This window comes from Pleurodeles waltl, chromosome 3_1 (assembly GCF_031143425.1).
Source record: "Pleurodeles waltl isolate 20211129_DDA chromosome 3_1, aPleWal1.hap1.20221129, whole genome shotgun sequence".
In the NCBI taxonomy this organism is placed as follows: Eukaryota; Metazoa; Chordata; class Amphibia; order Caudata; family Salamandridae; genus Pleurodeles; species Pleurodeles waltl.
In genome coordinates, this window is record NC_090440.1 from 530403873 (window position 1) to 530431159 (window position 27287).

The 27287-nt window shown below is 48.8% G+C and overlaps 1 protein-coding gene across 2 annotated transcripts in view; it reads right to left on the reverse strand.

Annotated features, from left to right (window-relative positions):
• The window catches only part of LOC138284261 (uncharacterized protein HI_0077-like), a 171617-nt gene that overhangs the window by 41720 nt on the left and 102610 nt on the right, over positions 1–27287 (reverse strand). Inside the window, exon 11 of one of the 2 annotated variants that reach the window (XM_069222832.1) lies at positions 15417–15707. The exons of the other annotated variant lie outside the window; for it this stretch is intronic. Coding sequence (XP_069078933.1) covers positions 15552–15707 — 156 coding nt within the window. The 3' untranslated portion in view covers positions 15417–15551. Of the gene's footprint in view, positions 1–15416; positions 15708–27287 lie in introns of those variants that run through there. 2 annotated transcript variants of the gene reach the window in all.

The window sequence follows — 27287 nt, forward strand, 5'->3', positions numbered from 1 at the left end:
AGGCCTTGTGATTCGGGCACACTTCTTGGTGGAAGAACTCACATCAGGTGGAAGTCGCAGGCCCTAATACATATCTGCCTCCTCTGGTGTGCTGTTGGTATGATACTGAGCCGAGGGCCTAGGACCTGGGCTGTCTGACCTTTGGACCCTGGGCTGGAGGTGGACCGCTCTGGGACCAGCTGATTGTTTGCCCATGGGGACCGCGTCTGCTGTGAATAGCCTGGGCATCCTGGGTGGCCGCTATGGCAAAAGCTAAGCCTACACAAATGGTGCAGGCCAACAAAATATATAATTATGCACTCCCCCTGCCACAGGGTGGGATGGTGGGGTAACAGACCAAGCAGCCACCACCTGAGGAACCATTGCCTCCTACACTGGCTGATCTAATGGCAGAAATCAAGGGGTCCTAAAAACTTACATTGGCAAAGATAGACACGGTGGTGCTTGAAGTGGGCCTACTACGTGCCGATCTGAAAGATTTCAGAGAGAGAGGCACTGAGGCTGAGGGATAGGTCTCAAACCATCAAGAGGTGTGCTCTCTCTAGAAAAGAGTTGTAGAACTTCCATCCCCTGCAGCTAGACTGGATGACTGGGTGGATGATGTGAAGGACCGTTCCAGGAGGAACAACCTTCGATTTGTAGGCTTTCCTGAGAAAGCAGAGGGGCAATCCGTAGAACTGTTTTAGGATGAATGGATAACTGCGGTTTTGAAACGTAGGTGCCTCCCAAAATCTTTTACTATTGAGCGTGCCCAACCTGCATTGGTGCCGATGCTTAGGCTTCGGGCGCCACCTCGTTCCATAACTGCCCGTTTATTTAATTTCTGGAACAGAGATGCCATACTACAACATGTCTGAATCCGGGGGGGAGGCCCAGTTCGAGAACAGGAACATCATAATCTTTCTGGACTACACCTGAAGGGTTCAAGATCTCAGCAGAGACTATGGGGGTTATTACAACTTTGGAGGAGGTGTTAATCCGTCCCAAAAGTGACGGTAGAGTGACGGATATACCACCAGCCGTATTACGAGTCCATTATATCCTATGGAACTCGTAATACGGCTGGTGGTATATCCGTCCCTTTACCGTCACTTTTGGGACGGATTAACACCTCCTCCAAAGTTGTAATAACCCCCTATATGTCAACTAAAAAGTGACTGCGCGACCAAGGCATTTGATACATTCTCATGTTCCTGGTGAAGAGGAGGGTATAACATGGGAGTCGAGCACTGTCTTTTGTCAACCCAGAGGCAGCTAATGATTGGTTGACAACTTGGGCCATGCACCCCTCAAAACACAGACTACTTCCAAGTCGGGTGGTACCAGGAACCCCTGGAGGAGCCTGAGAACTCAGAGACCCTTGACAGACTCAGCTCACAGTGCAGACAGCTGGCAGACGGGGAAGGTACTAGTGTGTTCAGATGGAACCTTGGAGAACTTTGTGCCAGACACTAGCGACTCCTTTTAGGGGCACAGGAAAGGTACTGAATATTGCAGTTATGGCACGGACTAACTGCCGTTGCCGGAATGAAAATGAGTGGTATGGCTATCTTGGACTTCCCCAGTTGGTTTGGAACTACATTGCCATTTGGGGTTGAGAATTCACAACTTTGCCTGTGATTGTTTTGTACTTGTTTGGGCACACAAATAGATGAATGCAACATATATGTGACTTCCGTGTGGGGGCGATTTCCAGAGGATGCATCAGTAATGAGTTTATGTATATTGTTTTTGTAAGGGGGATTGATTGAACATTTGCTGGCAGGTGGGTTATGTTGGGCTGCGGTCTTGTTTTAGGTGGTTAGAGTGCCTTCGGCCTCACCACCTGCATGGGATGCAAGGATCACAGCAAGAAGTAACTCATAAAGTTGAGGCTTAAACTTCGGGGTGGGGAGACACTGGGGCAGTGGGACTACGTAACTGTTGGGGGGTCCAAGTTGTTTGGACTCACTGCCTTTGAGAGGGGGCACTGTTTTCTATTTTTGCTTGGTGTTACTGTTTAAGTCCTGTATGGGTATTGGCTGTATGGTGATTGTGCTTTTGAGCTCCTGCACAGGAGCCTTTGGGGTGGCTGTTAGTATGAACCTCGGTCCTGCAACAGGATGTGAGATCTTGATTCTGTGATCTATCGCTTATAACTGGAAGGTTTTGACCAGGAATGTACGTGGTTTGGGCCAGTCTGAAAAATGGAGGAGAGTGTACTTTTACTTACGACGGTATGGGGTGTCAGTGGCATTTTTGCAGGAGACCCACATCTGGGGAGACCGTATCACATCACTGAAGTGCAGATAGATGGGTCAACTCTTTGCAACATGCTATTCCAGCTAAGGCAGAGGCGTACTTATCTGGGTAGCCCCGGGATTCCCCTTTATGGCCAAGGGGGTTAATCTGGATCACCAAGAGAGGTATGTGATTGTCTCGGGAGCGCTAGATGCTAGGGATATTTGTATGGTAAATGTATATAAGCATAATATGGATGCTGGAAACTTCTTTGGAACAGTGATCAGTGATGGGCTCAGTGGCCGATTATCTGGATATAGAGGTCCTATTTGCGGGGATCTCAATTGTGTGCTAGATGGGGAGATAGATCGCCTCCCTCCTAGATCAGATACTAAGCCAGCACTGTCTGGTGCCCTTAAAGAAGTGATAATTGGTGCCAGCTCACAGGATGTTTGCAGAGTGAGAAATCCAAATACCAGGGGTTATACCTGCTTTGGGCCCGCTCCTGGGACGTACAGTTGCTTGGATTATTGTTTGCTGTCTGGTGCTTTGCTCCACTGTGTGTATCCCGTGGCTTACCTGGCACGTTACATTTCTCATCATTCCCCCTTATTAGTAACATTCAAGAAGTCCAGAGAGGCCACGAGTATACCCCTGTGGCAGATGAAGGCCGACGCCCTCACAGACCTAATATTTAATGGGGCTGTGATAGAGACAGTTGACCACTACTTTACTGAGAACTGGGATGGTCCATCGACGAGAGCGACTGAGTGGGACGCCATGAAGGTGGTGCTACATGGGTGACTTATGGGGTAAAGAAACAACTATACAAGTCGCTAGATACTTTAGAACAAAGACTGGCCACCCTAAAGACCATTGTGGTAGAACAGCCACAGAAACTGGTTGAGTGGAAGGAGTGGAAGCAGGAGTTACTTGAAACATGGGACCGTCTAGACAAATTTGACTGCACCAATTATAGACAGCACCTCCATATGGAGGGAGACAAGGCTAGTAGACTGCTTGCCAATCTCTTCCGTAGTGAAATGCGTGTGCCACCACTGTCGGGGATCCATGATAAGACAGTTAACAGGGTATGCACGCAACAGGGCATCATGGTGGTGTTTGCCTCTTATCTGGGGAAGCTATGCACAACTCCGCCGCCATGCTTGGCGTGGTCGAGGCTCACTTATTTTGAGGGTGTAGAGTGAACATTTCTACCTAGGGAAGAGAAAGATAGATTGGGTGCCCCCTTGTCCAAAGAGGAGACAGTGGCGGATATATGGGCACTGAAGACTGCTGAGGCCCCTGGCGGCGACGGCTTGCCAGTGGAATTTCATCAGCGTAGGACGAGGGCAATGGTTGAGAAGCATACAGAAAAGGGATACTTGCAACATCCATGAGGGAAGCCATCATAGTCATGCTACCCAAACCGGATAAGGATAGAGTGGAGGTCACTTTGTAAAGTCCCCTATCCCTGTTGAAAGTCAATATAAAAATCCTGAGTAAGGTTCTAACACAGTGACTCTTGCCATACATGCCCCGATTAATTCACGAGGATCAATGCAGTTTTCTACCGAGGAGGCTCTAAGTGATCATGCTTGCACTGGCCCTCCCAGATATGGAACAAGCCTTTGATTCCCTATCATGGGACTATCTGTGGGATGTGTTACGTAAAGTAGGTATTGAGGACACCTCCTTGAGATGGGTTCAGTTGCTTTATGTGAAATCGAATGAGGGTGTGGGTGGGCGGGACGGTGTCTCACCAGTTCTCTTTATATCACAAGACTAGAAAAGGGTGCCCTTTGTCGTCCACCCCCACCCCCCCTGCTGTTCACGACAGAGATGGAGCCGGTGGCTTGCTGGCTTAGGGATGCATTGTGGGGCTGGGGCATGCAAGCGAGAGAGCACACGCATGTGATCCTCTTATACACAGACGATGCGCTAATCTATTTAGGACAATCCGAATATTCTGTCCCCATCATGCTGGCACTACTGTTAACTGCACTGAATCTAAGCTGTTCCCCATGGGAGGTCTAGCAGGCAAGCCTCTGTAGACTCTCCCTCAGATGGACTTACCCTGGGAGACTAAGAGCGTCCGGTATTTGGGGATCAGATTGGCCCATGGTTTGGGGCTATCAACATGGGGAGGGTGATGGAGAGGCTGAAACCATCAATAAAGTTCTGGAACACTCTACATTTATCTTTAATAGCGAAAATGGCACTAGTCAAAATTATTATATTGCCCCGCTGTCTATATATTTTCCAGAGGACCCTATATGAGATCCCCAGGTAGGTGTTCATAGAACTAGATAAACTAATCATAGAGATTTTATGGGCGTTGGGAAGGAAGCGGTGAGCCTAGCCACACTTAAATGCACCTGTGGTGAGGGAGGCCTGGAACTGCTATATATGCAGAATTATATTATTTTGCTGCCCAACTGCCGCATGCAGTTTGTTGGTTTGATGATAGCGAGAACTGGGAAACCCAATTGCTAAGGGACACCTGTGGGGACTCTACCCTTACTGAACTACTGATGATGGGTACCTGAAGTACCAGCTATGGTTAAACAAGTTTATGCAACTTGGGAGCGAACGGTCAAGTGGGTGTTGTGAAGAGCCCCATTTGCCTTTGATATGCCACTATGGGCACTCCGACCTTTTTCCCTGATTGCCGGCTCGATGTCTGTTGCTAGGTGACGTGAGGGGGACTGTGAGACTCTGAGGGACTTGTACATGGATGGCCAATTTATAACATTAGCTGACTCCATAGCTTCCTTTGGCACGGGGCAATTTCTTCAATATGCTAAAATAGATGCAACAGTCCATGCAGTCTGGCCATCCTTCCTGGAGGCACCCACTGAATTCAGATCACTTTGTATAACATTTATCCTACTAGACCCTCTTCGTATCCCAGATGAAACCATATGGATGCAGACTTCATACTATGATATGGGGCTGCCCATGCCTCAGGGGGTACTAGGACAAGATACTGGCCTCTTTAGGCAGAGCCACTAGGTGGTCCACCCCCAGGGACATAGGGCAGTGCCTTTTGGGGTGGGTCCCACTTAAAAAGAAAAAGAAATGAAGCAGGACGTTCCTAATTCTGGGACTCACACTGGCTAAATGTAGGATAACTATCCGATTGTTTACCCAGACGGTCCCAACGTTTGCTGAATGGAAGAGAGACATGGTTAAATGGGGAAACGCGGAAGAGTTCCACATGCAGAAAACCCGCAGGGATGATAAACTTGCTGATGACCGAAGTGCTTGGACTGTGATGCTTACTGAGTTACTAGTTCCCACGGATGCCCTACCCCATGAACTGTAAGAAAAGTGGGTCTCCACTCTGAGATGGGGAGGGATTGTCAGGGGTAAACCTGGAGTGGGGATGGGGAATAATAATGGATCTGGTTCCAAAATGGATGATCTGGCTGGTTCCCCTTTATGTTGGGTTCAGACCAGGAACATACTGGAGGCGTCCTCGGGCGGAGGGGGGGGATCCTCCACGTTTGTGACTGTATACTGCTATGGCATTGTGCTGATTTGTCACCAATATGTCTTGATGCTGTTAAATGCCAATAAAAACGTGTACTGTAAAAAAAAAAAAGAAAATGAAACCACAAGTCTATCTCCTGTACAATATTTCAAAATCTGAAAATTTCCCAAAACTTGTCAGGAGTCTTTTCAAAAGACTGCCAACCAGAAGCAGGATTTTTAAAGATGTGTAAACCCGACACATCCTGACAAACAGTTTCCTCCACAGTAATAGTCTCACAGGATTTGAGATTCTTGTAAATTCCAGTATCAGCAGCAGAGAACCTGCTAGACTGAACATTAAGAAAAACATTATCCACACACACATCCTTACTGCCTTCACCAATATTCACATCCATATTCACCTCAGAACCCATGTTCTTTTCGCCAGCACTCTTGTACACTGAAATTCTACTCAAATTCCAAATAGCACCTCCCACAACCCTTAGATATCAACCAAATGTTTCAGTAACTCTAACCAGATCAGAGCACCTTTGCAACTCGTTACCACTGGTTACTGGCTTTTTGATGCGAACCCAATAAGCCACTCTAAACTGATTTTTACTATGTTTACCTCTTGCAATCAACCATCTTCCTCATTTTATCTCACTATTTCTCCACACATTTCAGAATTTTCCTCAGATTAAGATCCTTACCTTTCCTGCTACTATTTTTGAGACTCCAAAGAGCAAGCTTAGAAGCAGATGTTCACTAGTGCAAAAGGTGAACAAACATACCCTCACCAAATTTGGTGTGGTTCTGTAAGTCAACAATGTGGTCTGTGCAACCTTTCTCCATGATAATCCGCCCTTTACTGAAAGCTGAATAGACTTTTTCCCCACATGTTTAAATCTTTCCACTTGGCCATACAATTGTGGGTAATAATTTGCTGTCCTCTTGCGCTTTATCCCAGATCTAGGAAGGGAGTCCCTAAACTCCTCGCTTACACATTGATGTCCATTGTGCAAAATCATTTCTTCTAGCAGATCTTCCTCACAAAACACATTCCCCTAGAAACTCAATCAATCATTACCTCACTCGTAACTCTCCGTCTTCCTGAGCTGAAGTCCATTTTGTAACATACTCTACCAGAACCAAAGCAATAGCTTCTTTTTGGGCACTGCATTAAAAGGACTTACAATTTCAACACACAGTTTTCTCCAAGCCCTTGGACCACACTCCACAGGTAAGCACTCCATAACAAGGTTCAGTAGATTTATCACTGCCTGCGCAAACATGACAATCACACACCCAAGAATCAACAAAATTGTCTATACCAGACGACCAACAGAATTCCCAAAGTTGTCTGTTAGTTCCAGATATTCTTATGTGCCCTTTGTGGCCCATGTTGAAACTTTTCTTCTTCAATCCCACTGGAGGCACTACCTTATAGCCTCTCATCAAGATCCCATCTGACATCATTACCTCCCCTTCAATTTGAAGAAAGAACCTAAATCACCACTAAGCCTGCTTTCGCCTTGCCAACCTTTAAACGTATACTCTGAATCCAAATTCTTTTCAACATCATCCTCTCCCACAGTTCTCTATAAATAGTAGGAAAAATTGCCTCATACACACCCTATCCATATTTCATCATAAGCAGCTTCACACTCCTCTTCATCTTTCTCAGAAACAAAACCAGGCTCTAAAGGCAATTGTGGCATGGAATCTGCATGCACATTGGCCCTCCACTGTGAACTAATAAGACTGAATAATAGCCAAGCGAGTCAACCTGGCAGTGAAAGACCTTCCATTACAGATGAAAGAGCACTGGCCAGTAGTCTGTGATCTGTCCTAAACATGTTTTGAGAGTCTTTGAAGCATGAGATACTACCCATTCTTTTGTTATGTTATGCTGCAATAATGCCACCGCAAGGCTACAAGCACTGGTGTCCACAGCCACTGGACATTCTTTCCTAACTCAAATGACTTCTAAAAAGGGACACCACTAACTGATTCTTAAGTTCTGCAAATGCTTTATGCAGTTTTATACCCCACGTGAACCGGCTTCTTTTTTAAATAAATAGCCTTGGTAGCATAACTGTCAACAAACTTGGAATAGAACTCCTGTAGGCCAAGAAATGGTAACTGTTCTTTTGTTTAATTTATTGGGGAATTCAAACCAATGGTTTTGTTTAAGCTTAACTCCGTCCTTGCTAATCTAAATATTCTACTTGACCACACTTGAGCTCTTTTAAAGTTAGCACTTTCTTCCAAATGACACAGGACCTGCCATAAATTCACATTATTAGCAGTATTCACCCAGATGTCAGAATTCACTGAAGATAACTCCATACTTTCAGACTACCAAACTTGATTCCGCCCAGGAAGAGGCACTGAATCTGCACTCATCGCAATCTGGGATGATCTAAAAAGCACAGCTGACTACAATGGAGTTCCCTTACTACTCCTCTTGGACCTCTCAGCTGCCTTTGACACTGTTGACCATTATACCCTAATTCAAAAATTCACAAAGCCAGCATAGTAGGAGCTGCTCTCAAGTGGATCACATCCTAACTTCAAAACAGAACAAATGTCATCTATTATCCCCCTAACAAAAGCAAGGGTCCCTCTAGGATCAATCGTCTCACCTATGCTCTTCAACATCTACATTATGTCATTACCAGAACTGATCAATGAATTTCAACTCACATGCTACACCTATGCAGATGACACACAAATACTCCTTACATTGGAATGCCTCAAAGACATTGGAAACTCACAAATCTTCAGTTGCCTCAGATTTGTTGATCAGTGGATGAAGTGGAGCCATCTCAAATTGAATGCTTCCAAAACGAAAAACTCACATGTGGCGACTGGAAACATTATGACCCACTGTGCGCCTGGCAATCTGGGACCACCTCAGGATGTTAAAAACCTTGGAATTATCATGGACTCCAAGTTAACAATAAATGCCTAAGTGGACACATCAGCACGATCAAGCTTCATCACCTTGAAAACTCTTTCACACATCTTCCCTAACCTCCGATTTCCACACAAGGTCCAAGCTACACTACCTAAACTAGATTACACCAATGGCCTGTACCATGGATCATCTCGATCTATTATGAAAAAACTACAACGAATTCAGAACTCAGCTGCCAGACTACTACTAAATGTAAAGCCACAAGCTCACATCTACCCTGTCTTGAAGGCACTACATTGGTTACCGGTTGCCAGAAGATCCGCCTTCATGCTGCTTTGTATCACCCACAAAGAAATACATGGAAAAGGACCACTTTTCATCAGGAATAAAAATCACCAAATATATTCAGCAAACATCCGCTCAAGATTGGTAACCCACCTTAAAACACCACCATACAAGAAAAAGATTATAGGTGGTACATCCTTCTCTGTTCCATGAGGCCAAACTATGGAATTCATTACCCCCAAATATAAGATTCACAGATAACTATCCTGTCTTCTGAAGACTATTTAAGAGTTGGCTCTTTCCTCCATAACCACCATATCCAAACAGCAATGGGCTTCATATGCCTGTGTTGGTAAACATATGTAATCTGATTATGTATATATATCTGGTTATGTGTATTTCTTTAAGACTTATGTATATTTACTATTTCATAATAAAATATGTACATACTCTTTAAGCCTGTTTAACAAATGGACATTTACTCACGGTTAAATGTATATATGTGTGTGTGTGTGTGTGTGTGTGTGTGCATATATATGTGTGTGCATATATTATATTCAAGTATGTGTACAATGCATGTATACATTTATGTGTATATTATCCCATGCTTAACATGTTCATAGGTGTAGGAAAGTGCCCTCTTTCTTGGCTTGGTTACCCATTTTCTGCCTGTTTTCAGTGTGTTTGACTGTGTTAACTGGGAGCCTGCTACCCAAGACCCCAGGAATATGCTCTCTCTTCTAACTTGGTAACTGTACCTTTTTCTTCCCACAATTGGCATACTGGTCCCCCATGTAAGTCCCTAGTATATGGTACCTAGGTACCAAGGGCATTTGGGGTTCCAGGGGATCCCTCTGGGCTGCAGCAGTTATTTTGCCACCCATAGCAAGCCCATGCAAAGGGTTCTGCAGGCTTGCCATTGCAGTCTGCTTGAAACGGGTGCATGCACCCATTTTCACTACTGGTCAGTGCACCAGGTCACTATAAGCCACCCCTATGGTAGGCTCTCTCACACCAGAGGGCAGTGTGCAGGTACCTGTGCGTAAGGGCACCCCTGCACTAGCAGAGGTGCCCCCACAAACTTGAGGCCCATTTTCCTTGACTTTAGAGTGCAGGGAACGCCAATGTATGCGTGTACTGGACATAGGTCCCTACCTATGTCCAGCTACATAATGGTAAAACCGAACCTGGGCATGTTTGGTATTAAACATGTCGGAATCATACCCCAATACTGTTGCAGGTATTGGAAGTATGATTCCATGCACTATGGGGGCTCCTTAGAGGACCCCCAGCATTGCTACCACCAGTCTTACAGGGTTTTCTGGGCAGCCCAAGCTGCTGCCACCCCTAACACGGGTTTCTGCCCTTCTGCTGCTTGTCCGGGAGGGCAGAACAGAGTAATTCCTTTGGGCTCCTTCTGCAACTCCTGTGTCCCCATCCTGTGGGCGCTGCCTCTGCTCCTGCACCCTCTCTCCGATGCTGAGTGTCCCCTGTGACTCCCCCTCCTGGATTGAGTCCTCCTGGGCCTTGCTGGTGCCCGGCAGGTCCACTTTTCCACTAACCGTGAGTTTGCCTTTGCCAAGGCTTGTCTGCAATCTTCACTCCAGCGTGGGACAACTTCTGCATCCATCAGGAACTCTTCTACGGTTCCAGGGCTGCAGAGCTGACCTATTCTTCCTCACCGTCGACCAACTCCTGCAAATAAAGCTGGGTGGGTAGGAGCTCCTACTCCTCCTGGGCTTCACTCTGACTCTTGGACTTGGTCCCCTCTCTCCACAGGTCGTCTTCTTCAGGAATCCACCACTAGTTCCTTGCAGTCTAGTCTGGGTGTCTTCTCTTCTTCTTTTCCTTCCTTTTGGGTGGTTTGGGGAAATTCCAGTGACTTACTCCTGCTTTCCTGGTCGTTGGGGGGGTAAAGTGTTACTTACCTCTGTGGTTTTCTAGTACTCCAGCTCCCCTCTACACATTCCACTTACCTAAGTGGGAGTCCTGTGTTCGCATTTCATTTTATTAGTATATGGTTTGGGCTCCCCCTCGGTGACTATTTGTTATTGCTATTTGCACTGTTTTCTAACCTTTTCTGTGCCTATTTACATTTACAATTTAGATCTCCAAGGTTTTCTTCATCGCTGGAAGACTGATGCTCTGGCCAAACCAAATGGCATCCTACAGAACTAAGCATGCCCTCAGGTGTTACAAATGCTGTCTGGTGTTTAGATTTATCGTGCAATTCAATTTGATGGTATGTAATTACATCAGACAGAACTAAGGCATGCCCTGGAGAAACCCAAGGTGAAGATTCTGTTGGCTCAATAATCAGCTTGGAATACAAATCATCTAGAATATCCTTGAGTTTTTCCTAATATGTTAAGGGAATGTTATAGACTTTGTGTCAAACTGGGGTGGAACTGCCCATCAGTATAATTTTAGGCCTAAATTCCTCAAATCTCCCCAACTCATCTTGAAATATCCTAGAAAGGTTTAGTTCCAAATGGGTGCAAATTCGTCAACTGCATCATCCTCGCAAAAGTTTCTATACAGTTGCCACTGCATTTGGATCTAAACGGATGCTGTTGGTGGGGCCACCCCAAATTAGAATCACTTCTTGTAGCAATATAAATCTTCTCTTTAGTTTTTGAGCTTGAGCACTCAAATTTGGTCCAAACATACCCCAGCAAATCAATTGTGTGTCCTGTGTAAGTTACAGTACGACACCAGTAGATTACAAAACCCTTCTTTTCCAATCTCTTCTCCATCAAGCATTTATCCAATATGCTAAACCAAACAGAAAGGTCCACCATCGTTTTTTCTACATTCTCACCATCCATCTGCACTACACCCATGGGAAAACAATCGGGTTTACCCTCACTCAAACATAACACAGGTTTAGGATTCAATTTGTCCACCTCCTCCTCAACTTCCTTGACACAATTAATTTAGCTTTCCATCTTAGCTTTGCATACTCTTTCAAAATGTCCTTTTCACGTACATTGTTTGCATATTTTATTAGTTGAAGGACATCTGACGTTCCCTACATGGTTAAAACTTCTGTTTTTGCACACCTCGCTATGACCACTAATACCGGGAACACATTTTTCAGATTGTTCAATTACTTTATCAATATTCACTGTAGATTTCAATGTAATTTCAGTGCCCAACAACAACCTTTCATAGACTTTCTTACTTTTAGTTCTGTTCTTAACCTGGTCCCTTAATACTTGGTCATATGCTATAGTTTCAAATTCACATTGCAATGCTAAAGCTCCTAGATTGGTGACATAATATTTGATGGTTTTATCCTCTCTTTGTGCTTCTGAACAACACTTGTATCTCTATAGCGGTGATCAACTTTTTACTGTATATCAAATTTAGTTGCCTAACTGCTTATTAAAAATTTCAGGGTGGTACATTTTTCAATTTTTTTTTAGTCCAACACCACACTAAGGCAATATTTAAGAAAGGATAACTTCCTTTGTGGTGAAAATTCTTCCCCTTCCAGAACGCCTACATACGCAAGAAACACAAGATACCACAGTTTCCAATCCATCGAAGGTTCTCCAACCACTTGGAGAAAGGAAGGTGAAGTTGCAATACCTCCATGACACAGGAAATGCAGAGAAACAAACAATCTAAAAAGTCTTCTAGAAATACTATGCTGCGAGATTCTCAGAAAAAATATATGGCTAGTGCAAGAGTTGAGTAATTGAGATAAGGAATGAAATCATTCCTCTCACCATTCTAAGATAGTACCTTGAAAGAAACAAGGTACTTGATTGGGTTTATTTCAACCAAATAGAGGAAGTTAATGGAGGCGACACTTGAGAAAATTATTGCCACTACATTCCTGGAGATGATAGTTAATGACAAGAACAAAGGAGCTCCAAATATTCCTTTTGCATACCGCACCAGAAGCACATGCATCCAGTGCATGTAACCTTGTGCACTGTGGATATCGCGCACATAGAAGAGAATCCACAGCAGCTCAAACATGAAATATGGCAGACATATAGGGGGTCATTCTGACCCCGGCGGTCATGGACCGCCGGGGCCAGGGTTGGTGGGAGCACCGCCAACAGGCTGGCGGTGCCCCGCAGGGCATTCTGACCGCGGCGGTTTTGCTGCGGTCAGAAGTGGAAAACCGGCGGTCTCCCGCCGGTTTTCCGCTGCCCAAATGAATCCTCCATGGCGGCGCAGCTCGCTGCGCTGCCATGGGGATTCTGACTCCCCATTCCGCCATCCTGTTCCTGGCGGTTCTCCCGCCAGGAACAGGATGGCGGTATGGGGTGTCGTGGGGGCCCCTGCAGTGCCCATGCCATGGCATGGGCACTGCAGGGGCCCCCGTAAGAGGGCCCCACAAAGAATTTCAGTGTCTGCTCAGCAGACACTGAAATTCGCGACGGGTGCAACTGCACCCGTCGCACCTTCCCACTCCGCCGGCTCCATTCGGAGCCGGCGTCCTCGTGGGAAGGGTGTTTTCCACTGGGCTGGCGGGCGGCCTTTTGGCGGTCGCCCGCCAGCCCAGTGGAAAACCCAGAATCACCGCAGCGGTCTTAGGACCGCGGAGCGGTGTTCTGGAGGGGGGAACTCTGGCGGGCGGCCTACGCCGCCCGTCAGGGTTAGAATCACCCCCATAGTGTATGAATCTACTGCGTATGACAATAGATGGCCAAAACTTTATTCACACACTACGCTGACAGCACTGTCTGCACAAGTCAAACTTTGAGGCTACCTGAATGGTTCATTGTGTTGTATAGCTATTTTAGCCATATTTTATACACATTATTTTAGCGAATTAGCCTGTTGCTGCGCCCTTTCACCTAAACACATTTTTGTCAGCATGGTAGGACTGTTTTTGTGTTTTACACTTCTAGTCATGTGCTTGCTTTTATTGTGTTTTATCATCCTAGTTATTGCTATACACACGCTTTTATCTAAGATGCAGTTATTTCAATAAATGCTTATTGAACTATACTCTGCCTCTGTTGTCTTTGCCTGACTGAGATTTTGGTAACTGAGAGAATGGGATGCAATCTGATTTACCACGATTCCCTGAGGAGTCTATCTTGCCATGTGCCCGGTTGCCACAATCATCTCGGTAAGACATGAGGTGCTGCTAGTTAGCCAGAAAACCCGGATTAGGCCGACAGGTGTCACTTGGTGTGGAATCGTACTTAGTGCCCGCAATCCAGGCGATCCTACCACCCAAATCCAGTAGCCTCATTACCATAATGGAAACCTACGTGACAATTGATAGTTCGTCCCCTCCTGGTATTTGTACCACAAACAAACTGCAGAACAGGTGTTTTCTTATTGACTTCTTTCTGATTGCTTGGCGACATCTCACAACTACTCCACACCAAGACAGTTTGCGACGATCCAGATTCACACCACCTTCAAAAGAGGTATAGACTGCCTTAATGCCTCTTCACAGCTGTGGAGGTTGGTCCATTCCTGCTCTCCCATTCCTCAACAGTATGAAGAAGATGCCTATAACAAAGTAGCTGTGAATCGGATTTATTTCATGTAGCAGGAGCAGACTTGCAACCGACCACCAGTCCATGCCGGTCCTTCCCAACTGCCTAACTTAGAAAACCTGTAACATTCTATATTCCACCTAATACCACATGTCCAATACCAGCCCATAGAATATAATTAGGAGGACCAATCAATTTAATGTCTAAACTGAACAGAGTAGGGCAGAACTCTGCACTTTGTGAAACACCCGACAGAAGGGGAGAAAGGTAAGAGTGACAGAGATTTTATGCATTGACAAATTATCTACATATGATGTGAACCATTTCAGGCCCCACCATTTGAATCTCACTCTTTCACTGAATCTTAAAAAGAGTGGACTGCAGATGAATCAATGAGACTAAGAAGGTATGAGTCTCCTTTGTCATGCATGCTAGGATAATCATAAATGACTTGGACATCACTGTTTCAGTGCTGCAACCCAGCCGGTAACTGGGTTGGAAGTCATACAGGAGGTGGCTGTCCCTTAGAAATTGTTTACACTGATTCTCAACAAAGCTTTCCAAATTTTTGGCCATGATAGGCTAGATCATTTTTTCAGATGGGGAGTGATTTAGATGATTACAAGGCAGTCTTGAGAAAGTGAAGCATATATCAAGCAGTTTCAGAAAGGTGTTAGGGAAGAGATGATTTGTTCGATAATAGAGGTAGGTAAGGGACCTGTAAAGTATGTCAGAGGATGCCTTTCATACTTTCATCCAATCTGACAAAGAAATGTTTTGGATGTCTGGGTCTTACGAATAATAAAGAAAGGTTGTTCACTGGATGTCAAGCAGATCTTACAAGGTCTGGTTCATCTTTCTTATGCTCAATGCCCTGTAAAACATCATGCTTTAACTTAAGAGATCTCAGCGTTGTACTCAAAGAAAGCGATTTTGACCTGTTCTGAAAACTCAAGAAAGAGAATACTTTTATTCTAATCTGTTCCTGGTGCAAACATCTTTGGAAAATTTCAGACTTAGAAATAATCAATTTAAAATGGAGTCATTACATCATTACAGTGGATCATTCCACCTCCAGGAGAGTGGATGAGAGCATTAGATATCAAGGACACTTAGCTTCACAGAAATATTTTGCCTTCCCATCAAAAATTCCTGATGTTTTTTGAGGACGGTCAACATTGGCAGGTTTGAGTTGATCTTTTCACATGAACTTCCTCTTCATGTATTCCAACGTCAGAATTTTCCACACATCGACCCTGGGCATCAAAATCTTCAACATCACCGCACCTCCCTGAAGCTGCTTGTCTGGAAATTGATGCATCCCTTCCCTGCAAGGAAAGAATCAATGCATTGCTTACCCGGCAGAGAAAGAACTGACGCACTGCCTAATTTGCGAGTAAGGAATCAATGCATCGTTTACTTTTCTGATGCACGCTCGCCCGTGCAGCTTTATTTTTTACACATACCAGATACTTGTGCTAAAACAACACATCCATTGATTTCTATGGATTAAGACACTTTTTACTTTAAAAAATCATCTTTGTTTGTGTATGTTGGATTTCTGTCGTTTTGGTCTTGTTTGATTTAGGTAAATATTGGCTATTTTGTCCTTTTGTGGTATTTTCACTGTGTTACTGTGTGTGTTTGTACAAATACTTTACACATTGCCTCTGAGATAAGCCCGACTGCTTGTGCCAAGCTACCAAGGTAGTGAGCAGAGGTTATCTGAGCTGCGTATTTCCCTTACCATGACAAGAGTGAGGGTCCCTGCGTGGTCTGGCCACAATCGTTGATGGCTGCCTGAGAACGGAGATCTGCGAGGCGGCGGGCCTCAGGCCGGGAGCGGAGGTGCTGCAGTGGCAGTGTGCCTCTCCATTCTGCCGCCGAGGGTGAGACGTGAAATGCTGCCTCGGGCGAGCCACTCATCGGACACGGAGCCCGCCCGCAGTTCCTTACATACACGGGACGCTCCGTTGCGGCCTGCTGCCTAGATCTGAGCCACGGTCTCTCGTGGCAACGCAACCCGGCCCGACACGAAGAAGAGAACGGGGTGGCGCTGAGCGGCACCAGGAGGGGTGCACGCCATGGCGGAGACCTGGCAGTGAGCCCCCCCAACACCTGAGACCCTACTCCCCACCTCTCCTCACCCTGCCCCCTCCTCCCCTCCAGAGGACCTTACCCAAGGGGCAGGGACGCCTACGCCTAAGAGAGACCGGCACTGCCGGATGGCGAGACGGACACCTTCGAAGGGGCTGCTCGCCGGAAGTGGAGCGCACTTGCAGCCCCTTACACACGTAGTGCGCTCCGACACGGCCTGCGCCTGAGCCGCGGTCTCCTGTGGTGGCCCGGCCCAGCATAAGGAGGACGGAGAGACCCCGGGTGGCCCCAGGAGGGGTGCATGCCGCGGCGGGGACCCACAGTGAGCTGCCCCCAATGCTAGTGACCCCACTCCCCACATTTCTTTGCCCCCGCCCCCTTTTTCAGAAGATCTTACCCATGAGGCAAGGGGTGCTTGGGACTAAGTACGGCCAGCACTGCCAGGCACCAGAACAGACGAGAGCGCTGAGCACCTGCAACTTGAGGGCGTGGAGGCCAACCCCAGGGCGATTTTCAGACGACTTTCGACTAAGCAGAGGCGACGGAGTGCGCACACTGGGGCGAGATGACGTAACAGCCACAGCACAACAGTGGTGGTGTGCCTCTCCAGCCAGTCAGGCCCTTGTCCTCACACTGCTTCGGCCCTTGGACCCTAGGGGTGGAGGGAATCCTCCCCACCGCACACACAGTCCAGGAGAAGCGCGACCCACCAAACCTGGGAAGAACCAAAAAGGGCCACTATTCCGAGCCATCGCAAACCAGGCTAACGGATAGCGCGGACCGACCACCCCCTCCTCCACTGAGCACGACGAATGGGGGAAGCACAGGCCATGGGCCACTGAACCTGTCAGGATCAGTACCATTACCATTACCGTATGATCTGCAGGCCTGCAGGGTGTCAAGACCACTGTGTGAGGATCGGAGACCTCACGCACCGAGCCTCCCACTCTCGCTAAACCCACACCTGTGAGCCACGTACCTTCCTTCTCTCTAGGCACTGGCTCTGCCGCAGACCGCCCCCGGCCTCCATTAGGCACCGGACTTACTGCTGGGAGCGACAGGAGACCGCAACCTCCCTCCCTCTTCCACATCTTTTGCTCACCCCCACGCAGCAATCGTAACATACGCCAGCACTAAGTGAGAGACTCCTGGGCCTCCAAACCATCACGCCATATCCGCACCAAGGAGTTTGCGATGCCAGGTGGCAGGTCGTTGAGCAAGAACTCAGGCAAGCCGGTGAGACAATTACTTCTATCTGAAGCCCTACTAAACTCGTGGACACCACCCTCGGCCTCAGAAGTGCATCCTACAGCTTAGCCCTACAACATGGCAGACCAAACACAGGAAACAACCAAGGACCGCATCCTCCAAGAGATCTCGGCGGTGGGTCGCAGGCTGGAGGGGATGGACAATTTTATGGCCTCGCTGACGGCATAAACGAAATCCAGGTGCCTGGATATCGCAGGCTTTCAGTCACGAGTGATGAGGCTAGAACAGCGTGTTGCAACGGTGGAAACACACATCACCTCCTCCCGGGACATGGACCAGGAACTTCTGTATCTCCGCAACAAGTTAATAGACTTGGAGGATAGGAGCCGCAGAGAAAATGTCAGATTTCTTGGATTTCCTGAAAACATCGAAGGTACAGATATCCACTCCTTCCTCCGGGAGACCCTACCCAAGCTCACTGGCCTGTCTTTTGACACCCCCCACCCCCTGGAGTTTCAAAGAGCGCACAGACTTGGTCTCAAGCCAACCGTCCCTGCCCAATCATAGCCTTCCTCCTGCGAAACACACAGACCCGCCAACTCCTACAGGTGGCCTGCATGCATGGACCATTTCAGATGGACGGGCAGGAGATATGGATGACTGCGGACTTCTCAAAAGAGACCAGCGACCGTAGGAAGGCATTCCTGGCCCTTAGACCTAGACTGTGCCAGCTGGAGGTGAAGTACGGCCTGTTCGAACCGCCGAGAATGTGGATCACTAAAAATGGTGTGTCCAAAGACTTCTACGATCCTGAAGACCTGCACTTTTTCCTAGAGGGCCTCCAGACCCAGACCATGGACACTGCCAATCCGACCCAGAACTTGTCTGTGGTGGCTCAGTATGGGTCATCCCAGAGCCCTGCCCCTGGGGGGACGGGCCAGCTTGCTGCAGACTTTCACCCTAGGGGGAAAGACCTAGAGAGACTCACGAAGAACCACGATGACAGGTACTGCACGCAGTGGCGATGCACACGCAAGTAACAGACCGAGACAAATCTTGTTCCCCACCCCTTTAAGACTGAAGCCCACCACGACCCTCACCTGAAGACAAAGCCACCTAGTGCACCACAAGAGTCAAGCCGTTGGCGATCCTGGAGTCCTGTGCATGGAACAATAGGCTTTCTACCGCACCAAAGGACGGATGAGTAACTGCCAATATATACATGTTGCCTTTGTTGTTTTGCAGTTGAAATGTACTCCTACAGATTTGAAGGGGAAGAAAAAAAAACACTCTGCTGTCCAGTACCCATCAAGACAGTCTGAGCCCTGTGCCTAACGTGCCTACCAGTTTTTGAATGCTTACAGTTTGATCACATTCAGAAGATTGTTGTTTGATGTTTTAATGAACCAATGTTATAAAGTTAACGTGGTCACAAACCTCATCTTTTTTCCTCCCTCCTCCCTCCCCCCTTGCCAACGCACCCCTCCCCAGACATCGAACCGACTGAATCCATTGAGCCCATTATTTTAACCACGCTGCCTGTCCAGTCCCATCATGGCCACAGCATTCCCCCTCCCACTGCTAGCCATCATCGAAGGCCATTACAACTTGCATCTGTCGCCTGGGAATCACCATACTGTGAGTTGAGGGGACCCCAGCAGATGTGACGATGGACGCTTCTACCCTACGCCCTCACCCTGATGTCCCACTGCCGCCGCATCCATATGGCTAGACACCACCACTGCCATACTGGCCAACTGTCACCCACTACGCACGTAGCGGCAATGATACTACCACTGCTCTCACCACCCCCTCCCTACCCGCCCTCTACCCCACCCCTGGATGGCCCGCCGCATCCATCCCGACACTCTCCGTTGCGGCGGTCCTCCCCAGGCACTGCGCTGCATCGGCTCCTACTACAAGCTAACACGCCAGGCTATTGTTGCTCTGCAGACATGAGGCGCTTGCATCGATAGACCTGGAGTGTCTTGCGTGTCCCCTCCCGGCTGGGGGTCCGCTGGCCAAGTGTTTGGGCTCCATAGGTTCAGGCTTAGACCTGCAGACTACAGTTCAGGACTCACTGGGCTTTTCTGCTCTGCCTTCTCCCCTTCCTCGTATTTTGAGGTTTGTACTGACACCCTTCTATCTTTTGGGTTTGCGTCTAGTACTCCTATCCCTCTCCCCGCCTTTGTCTTTCCCCCTTCTCTCTTCTCTCCTCTCTCTCCCTCACTTTCTTTCTTCCTCTTCCCTGGTGTCTTTCTATCTCTTTCTTCTCTTTACACCGCTGACTCACCCTCTTCCCCCCACCACCTCACCAACCTCCCACGACAGCCCTCCTCTTCAGACATCTGTGCTTATCTGCCGTCTCCTTCTTCCCCCCCCTTGCCCACCCAGCCCTCAACAGCCCATACTGACCCCTACCCTCCCCTACACATTCACTTCGTCCCCTAACCCTACCTACCCTCGCCCCCACTTCTGGGTCCCATCATGGCTAGCCCTCCCCAACACGGATCATATCCTGGAACGTCAATGGCCTAGCTCACTTAATAAAGCTGAAGAAAATACTCTCATACCTTCACTTTAAATGGGCTTATATAGCATATAGCCCTTCTTCAGGAGACACACCTTGATGGGGCTGAATCTGACAAACTGCACCGGGACTGGGTGGCAACAGCGTTATTTACCTGAGGCCCCACCTCGCAGGACCTAGGTGGTGGCACCCCACGAAAATGCAGCGTTGTGATATTGCTACGAAAGAGTATACCTCTCACTGTCATTAAATCATGGGTTGACCCAGAGGGGCGATACGTGTTCACCAAACTAAAGCTAGGAGACTCCTCAATTTGAGTGGGCTCCATCTATGCACCGATCGGTTCTAAACGACAATTTTTTCTACAAATCAACCGCCTTGTGATGGTAAAAGGGGCAACTCGCTACGTAATCGGGGGATACTGGAACCTGACTAGAGACGCAGTACTGGACAGGACTGGACCGCTGGATGTTAACAACAGTGACAGGGCCCTACAGTCTGATATAATGCGGGAGAACGGTTTGGTGGACCACTGGAGGCTGACACACCCGGTCGACAGAGAATATACTTTCCTGTCACTGGTGCACGGCACCCAATCCCGTTTGGATTATTTTCTCATTTCACACAGCATAGCGGCGCATGCCCAGGACGCCCGCATACTGGAAGGGGGTCTGTCAGACCACTCCCAAATCCATATAGCTGTCCAAGTGGGCCTGGTGTCCCCAGGTAGCAAAGCATGGCGATTTGCTGTTCAACACTATCGCTCACCACACAGTAAAGCACAGCTGCGAGCTCACACATCCACCTACGTTCAGGATAACCTCGGCTCTGTAGATTCCAGGAGGGTCATGTGGGCGGCGGCCAAGGTGACCATACGTGGACAAATGATGCGTGACGCGGCGCTGGCAAACAAGGAAAGAAAAGTACAACAAGTGACTCTGTAAACTGATATTCAGCGCCTAACGTGACAATATACGGACCACCCATCTCTCCCCACACAAACGCTTGGAACGCACCCGCATGGTCTTAAACGAGCTAAACACCTCCCAGGCTGAATACGCGCTGCAACGCTTGCAAGGACGACTCTACGTACAAGGAGAGAAGGCTCTCTGCCCGAGAACAACGGCCCTAACCATGCCGGCTATCAACGCCTGCACAGGAGTGACACTCACGCACCCACAGGAAAAAGTCAATGAATTTGCAACCTTCTACCGACACCGATACACCCCGGAATCAACATCCACCCCCGCCCAAATCGAGTCCTTTCTCGCCAACATTGCCTTACCCTCTCTCTCAGACGAGGGCCGCAACCTTTTGGAAGGGGGCATTAGCCGGCTGGAAATTGCGCAGGTCATCTGTGATCTCCCTTACCACAAATCGCCCGGGAAAAACGGATTCCCTACGGAATCTTTTAAATTGGCGGGGGAGGAGATGCTGGATGTCCTACATGAAGCACTGAACGAGGCATGCAAGACGGGCTTTCTGGGTGCATTACCCAACAGTGCCACGATAGCGGTCATGCCAAAACCAGGACGGGACCCCCTTCTCTGCAGTACCTACCCAGCCTATATCTCTCCTGAACAGCAACATTAAGGTATTGGCTAGCGCCCTAGCAAGTCGCCTGTGTAAAGTCATTCCATCTTTAATACATCATACTCAAGTGGGATTTGTGCTGGGCTGCATTTCTAGAAACCGCCTACGAACTCTCTGCCATACCCTATGGGAAGCTAGAAACGCACCGGAGGCCGCACTAGCCCTCTCCCTAGACACCGAGAAGGTGTTTGATCGCATAGAATGGCCATACTTATTTGCAACACTGGTGAAATTCGGCTTGGGGGACCAGTTCATCTCCAAAGTTCGCCTGCTCTATGAACACCCCAAGGCGCAGGCTAACTGCTAGGGATTCCTCTCGGACCCCTTCCCCATCCGCAGAGGGACCCCTCTCGTCCCTTTTGTTCCTGCTGACAATGGAGCTGTTAGCAGCCGCTATTCGTAACTCTCCCTCGACAGTAGGCCTCCCTCTGCCGGGCAGAACCTCCAAAATATACTTATACGCCGCTGACATCCTCCTAACCATAACTGACCTGGAGCGTGCCCTACCAGCTCTATTGGAGATCATTGATGGATTTGCACCCCTCTCCGGCTACCGGGTGAACTGGGACAAAAGTGAGGCCCACCCCCTTTCACAGGTGACAACGAAAGCCGCACTTTTAGGCTTCCCATTTCGATGGACCCCAAAACACCTCAAATATCTGGGAGTACTAGTCAACGAGGTCTAGACCGTAAGGTGGCAGACAACCTAGGCCCCTTCATTACGGGAATGAGGCTCGACTTCGAGAAATGGACCCATCTGGGCCTCTCCATGTGGGGCAAGATAGAGGCGGTGAGAATGGTCACGGTACCACGCTTCACTTACGTTTTGGGTCTGCTACCCCTTCAAGTACCTCTCAACATTGAGGCCAATTGACGCAGCAATCAGAGCTTTCGTGTGGGGCTCTACACGCCCACGACTAAACTGATGGCGTGCCGCTCTCATGGGGGAATGGGGCTCCCCTCGGTGGAGCATTACGCCCTAGCCCTACACTTGTCACCACTGGCTAACTCACTGGCTGGGTCAATGGAGCCACAGCAATGGGTGTCTGTGGAGAGGACGCTGCTTTCCCATGGTGGACGACTCAGTGGGCTCTACTGTAATAATTCCTCACCACCTAACGTAGCTAACCCGATCTTGGGGACTTCAGGCTTCGCCTGTGGTGGAAACACATAGATGTTATGGCAGAGGCCTCTATGAGGTCATTACACGTCACCTATACTCGCAACCTCTCCTAGAAAAATTACTCCTACAATGGCAAGCCCTCCTACAGCGGACCTTTGACTCAGAAGACTGGATAGACATCTTTGATGCTCTAGACAGGGGCACTCGCGAAGCTCGATTAAAATTCTGTCTCTCCAAGATAATCCATGACTGGTACTGGACCCCGGTGAGGTTACACAGGACTGGGCTTCTTCCACATGCGAACTGCTGGCGCTACACAGAGACACACTGCGATCTGCTCCATATCCTAAGTGATGTCCGTCGGTCCAGCCTTTAAAGGACGCTGTGAGACTCAACCTGGCTGAATCAATGCCGCTTCCAACACCGCTGTCCTCCATTCTTATCATCATGCACTACACGGACTCTCTCCCGGCCCTGTCAAAACTGCAACAAAGACTGTTACACACAGCACTAGCAACTGCAAAAATATGTATCCTCCGACATTGGAGATCGGTAGCCCCTCCAACCCCAGAGGAATGGATAGAGGCAATGACTTGCATAGCCGCACACGAGAGAGTCATCTAAAATCTACAGAATGAGGCTGCCCTATTTAATCAAGTATGGGCCCCCTTCCTTGCAGAAACTCTGCCACATCTTGCCCGCTGTTAGCTTCTCTTGCTACACGTCCCTCCCCGCCCATGTTTTAGCTGTCTCCTTAAAGAAAGCCTCACTATCTCCCATCCCTCACCCATTTCCACCCCAAACACCTCTCACGTACATGTGCACTACCACCCTGCATCTCCCGCACCCCTCCCTCGCCCCATCCTCCCTTCCCCCCTCCCTTCACAGACGGTGGAGTTTACTATGGTTGACACTCTGAAGACCGCGCCAACAGCCACGTAGCACCACCACTCCGTCCCCTCCCCCCCCAAAATGTCTCCTTCGATTTCTTTGACACCAGCCCCTCCCCTCCTCTCTCCACTCCCACCTTTTCTCCTCCGTCTCTCCTTTTCCATCATCCCTCTCCCAGCAACAAGGGCTGATCTGCTTTAGTACCGTGAAGACCTTAGCATCCACATCCCAGGTAGCGACGCAGCGCTAATGCACTATCACATTACCCCTCAAATTATCTCACAATACAGTATATGATCTGTGGACTGCTCCTCCCAAACACATCCCCCCCCCCCATATCAATTGTCTCACGACTTACCCGCCCTCTCATCAACCGGGCCGATTGCTGACTGCTCACCGCTTCTCCCCTCCCCCCACAATCCCCCTACTCCTCTTTGGAAACGCCACCTATCTGGTACATTTAAACGCAGACTTCACAGATGTCTTTTGCTGATGATAATCCACCCCAGCTCTCCACTCCCTTCCGCAAGCGGTACCCTTAACCCTGGGTCTCAAGGAAGCACAAATGCAACACAGAACGATAGACCCTACCTACATACTGACCATAGACGTATTGAAGCGACTCCGGACATCCCGACCTTAGGTGTGAGGGTAAACAACCCACAGGGGCATCATAGACATGCAAGGAGAGTGCCTCCCAGGTTACGGCCCAACACTGTACAACATGTTATCTTCGGCAACACAGAACCTCGCAGCCTACACCTCTGCTTCCCCCGTGCTGTTACCCCTCCCCCATTACTCAATCTCTTAATCGACATTGCCTTTTTACAACTATTTAGAATTGCTGTTGAATGTATTTGGCCCATCCCGCTACCCATGAGACACAGTTTGTACGATTTCCACAACGTACTGGGACTTCGATCCCTTTTTCAGCTCTGTATCATTCCGTATTATCAATAATAAAAAATCACAACACAAAAAAAAAAAAAGAGTGTGAGTCCCTACTTGGACCGGGTGCAAAGTGACTACCAACGTGAGACCCCATTTCTAACACTGATGATCAATGGTAAGGATAGGACTTGTATTTGTACTTGACATACAGTGATTGGTGTACACTACCGTTTTATCGCAGACCATTACATACCAGCATACTGTTTTTCTCCTTCTGTGTTTTTTGTAACTCTTGAGTCTGGACCACAATCATGTCTCAGTCTGGTGAGCCATCAGCAGTAGCTGCAGATCTGGAGAGGTTAGAAACCTATACCGTGCTTCAGCTCAAAAAGTTCTGCAGAGAGTTCAAGTGATCTTTTAAAGGCCTCACTAGGAAGGAGGAACTGCAAAAGGCGCAGAGGGCCTGGTTCGTACCCAGGAAAGCTGGTGAACACACAGAGGAGGGGAATGAGGTTGTGGAGAAGGAGGAGCTCTCTCCAGAGTTGACAGCAGTGTTTCCTCTCCAGAGGAGCTGGAGAATATATACGGAGAGCCAGGGAGCCCAGTTGAAGCAGCTAAAGCTTAGGTTAAAGCAGGAGAGAGGAGAGAGAAAAAGCTTTGGAGGAAAAGAGAAAGGCCCATGCAGAGAAAAAAGCTCTTTTGGCTCAGGAGCTTGGCTGATGGAGCTGGACCGGACAGCCAGGAGGGCTGGGTCCAGCACAGATGGTGGCAGCAAAAGTGGTACATCCAGAACTGTGGCAGTGGTGCACATTTCCAGAGACTTGGTGCCCAATTTGAAGAGGGGGGATGACATACACTATGAGGTTCAGGTTTATGAGGTAGGTAGCTCAAGTGGCACGCAGGATCTCGGAGGTGGTCTGGGGAACTGGCACGGGACTCATATTCCTAGCAGTGGGAGGGACCTTCTACTGGCTCTAGGTGAGAGTGACAGGGAGAGGGGTTCCCCCCAGTAGAAGTCCTGATAGTGAAGTATGGAGACACCCCAGAAGAGTGTGGGTTGAGTGCCAGGGACAGTCAGATATTGTGTCACCCGTCTGAGGAAGGTGATGTGGGGTACTTTTTCAAGGCACTGGATGGTGAGATGGAGGGTAGTTTGGTTAACACATGAGGGGCTGTGTGATGTGATTGCTGGAGAACATAAGTTCAGTACTTGTTTTCCTGAGCTTCGCCAAAACCAGGTGGAGTGTGGGTTTTCTGACCCCAGGGAACTTGCACTGGAGGCAGACCTCTGGGTGAGTACCAGAGCATCTTAAGAGGAATTTGGGGGTGCTCTGAAGGGAGTAGCTCAGGTTTTCCCGAACCAAAGGAGGTTTGCAGTGACCCAGGTAGGTCCCAATGTAGTGGGGTGGGTGATGGGTCCCGGGTCCCCTGTCCCATCTCAGAGGAGAGCGAATGGGAGTGGGCCGAGGCTGAGGATGCCCGAGACCAAGTCCCAGAGCCTGGAGGGTTCCATGAGGGAAGGAGCCTAGCCTGTACCATAAGGCCATCTGCTGAGAGGGACTCCATAGTGTCAGGAGAACTTGCACAAGCGTTCCACCAGGTTTGGTGTCTGGCAGTACCACTCCTGGGAGGAGGGTGCAGAAGTCCAGATGGAGGGGTGAGAAGGGGAGACAGTCCGCAGTGGAGAACCTGGGGGTCAGGGGTCAGCTCTGAGGTCAGGGCTCTAGAGGAATGACCCTGGTGATACCACTTCTGTTCTGGGGGGCTTCATGCTCTGCTGGATGGGTAGGAATCGGGAGACCTGTGCCATACATACTCTTGAGCAACACCTGTAGACGGTATTTCCCTTGGTGGGGTGGGAGTGGGGTTTAGGAATACTACCCAGAAGTCCTGGCTTTCCAGGAACAGGTCCAACCTGGGGGTACAGACCCTAGGTTGGAGGACCAGGTTCAGGGTGTCCCCCCCTGACCTGGAGGGAGGGGCGACTGCTAACAATGTCCGTACTGTGTTATCTTCTGGGGTACTTTCCTTGAGGGGGAGGTGGGGTGCAGAACTCAGGAAGAAGGGCAGGGTAGAGAGACTCACCTCTGTCCCCAATTCAATCTAAGGGTACAGCCCCTGGGTTGTGAGACGTGTGTCAGGTTGACATCCCTGCACTAGTGGGACTGCTTCCTCAAGCACCCTGACAATTCTGTAATCGGGGGTGCTGCTCCTGGGTGGATGGTACAGGGCCCCAAGGGGAGAACCAGTGTCAGGCTGCCATCTCTGACCTGGTGGAAGCAAGAGTGGGCAAAGGGAGCCAGGCACCTGGGGCTACCGCCCTCCACTCTCCAAGGCATAGGGTCTAGCTCTCAGCACTGACAGCTGTAAGTGGCCAATGTGGGTTGCTGTCCTTGTGGACAGGATTGCCCTTGGGTTGGGGGCAGGAGTCACACCCTGAGGGTGGAATGGGCCATACCCCTATGTTGGCCATGGTGGTACTGTCTGCCTACTGGGATACATCTGTTAGCCAATTAAGGATAGGTGCTGCACAGATGGGGTCCCCAGGTGAGGAGAAAGATTTACCATGGGTTA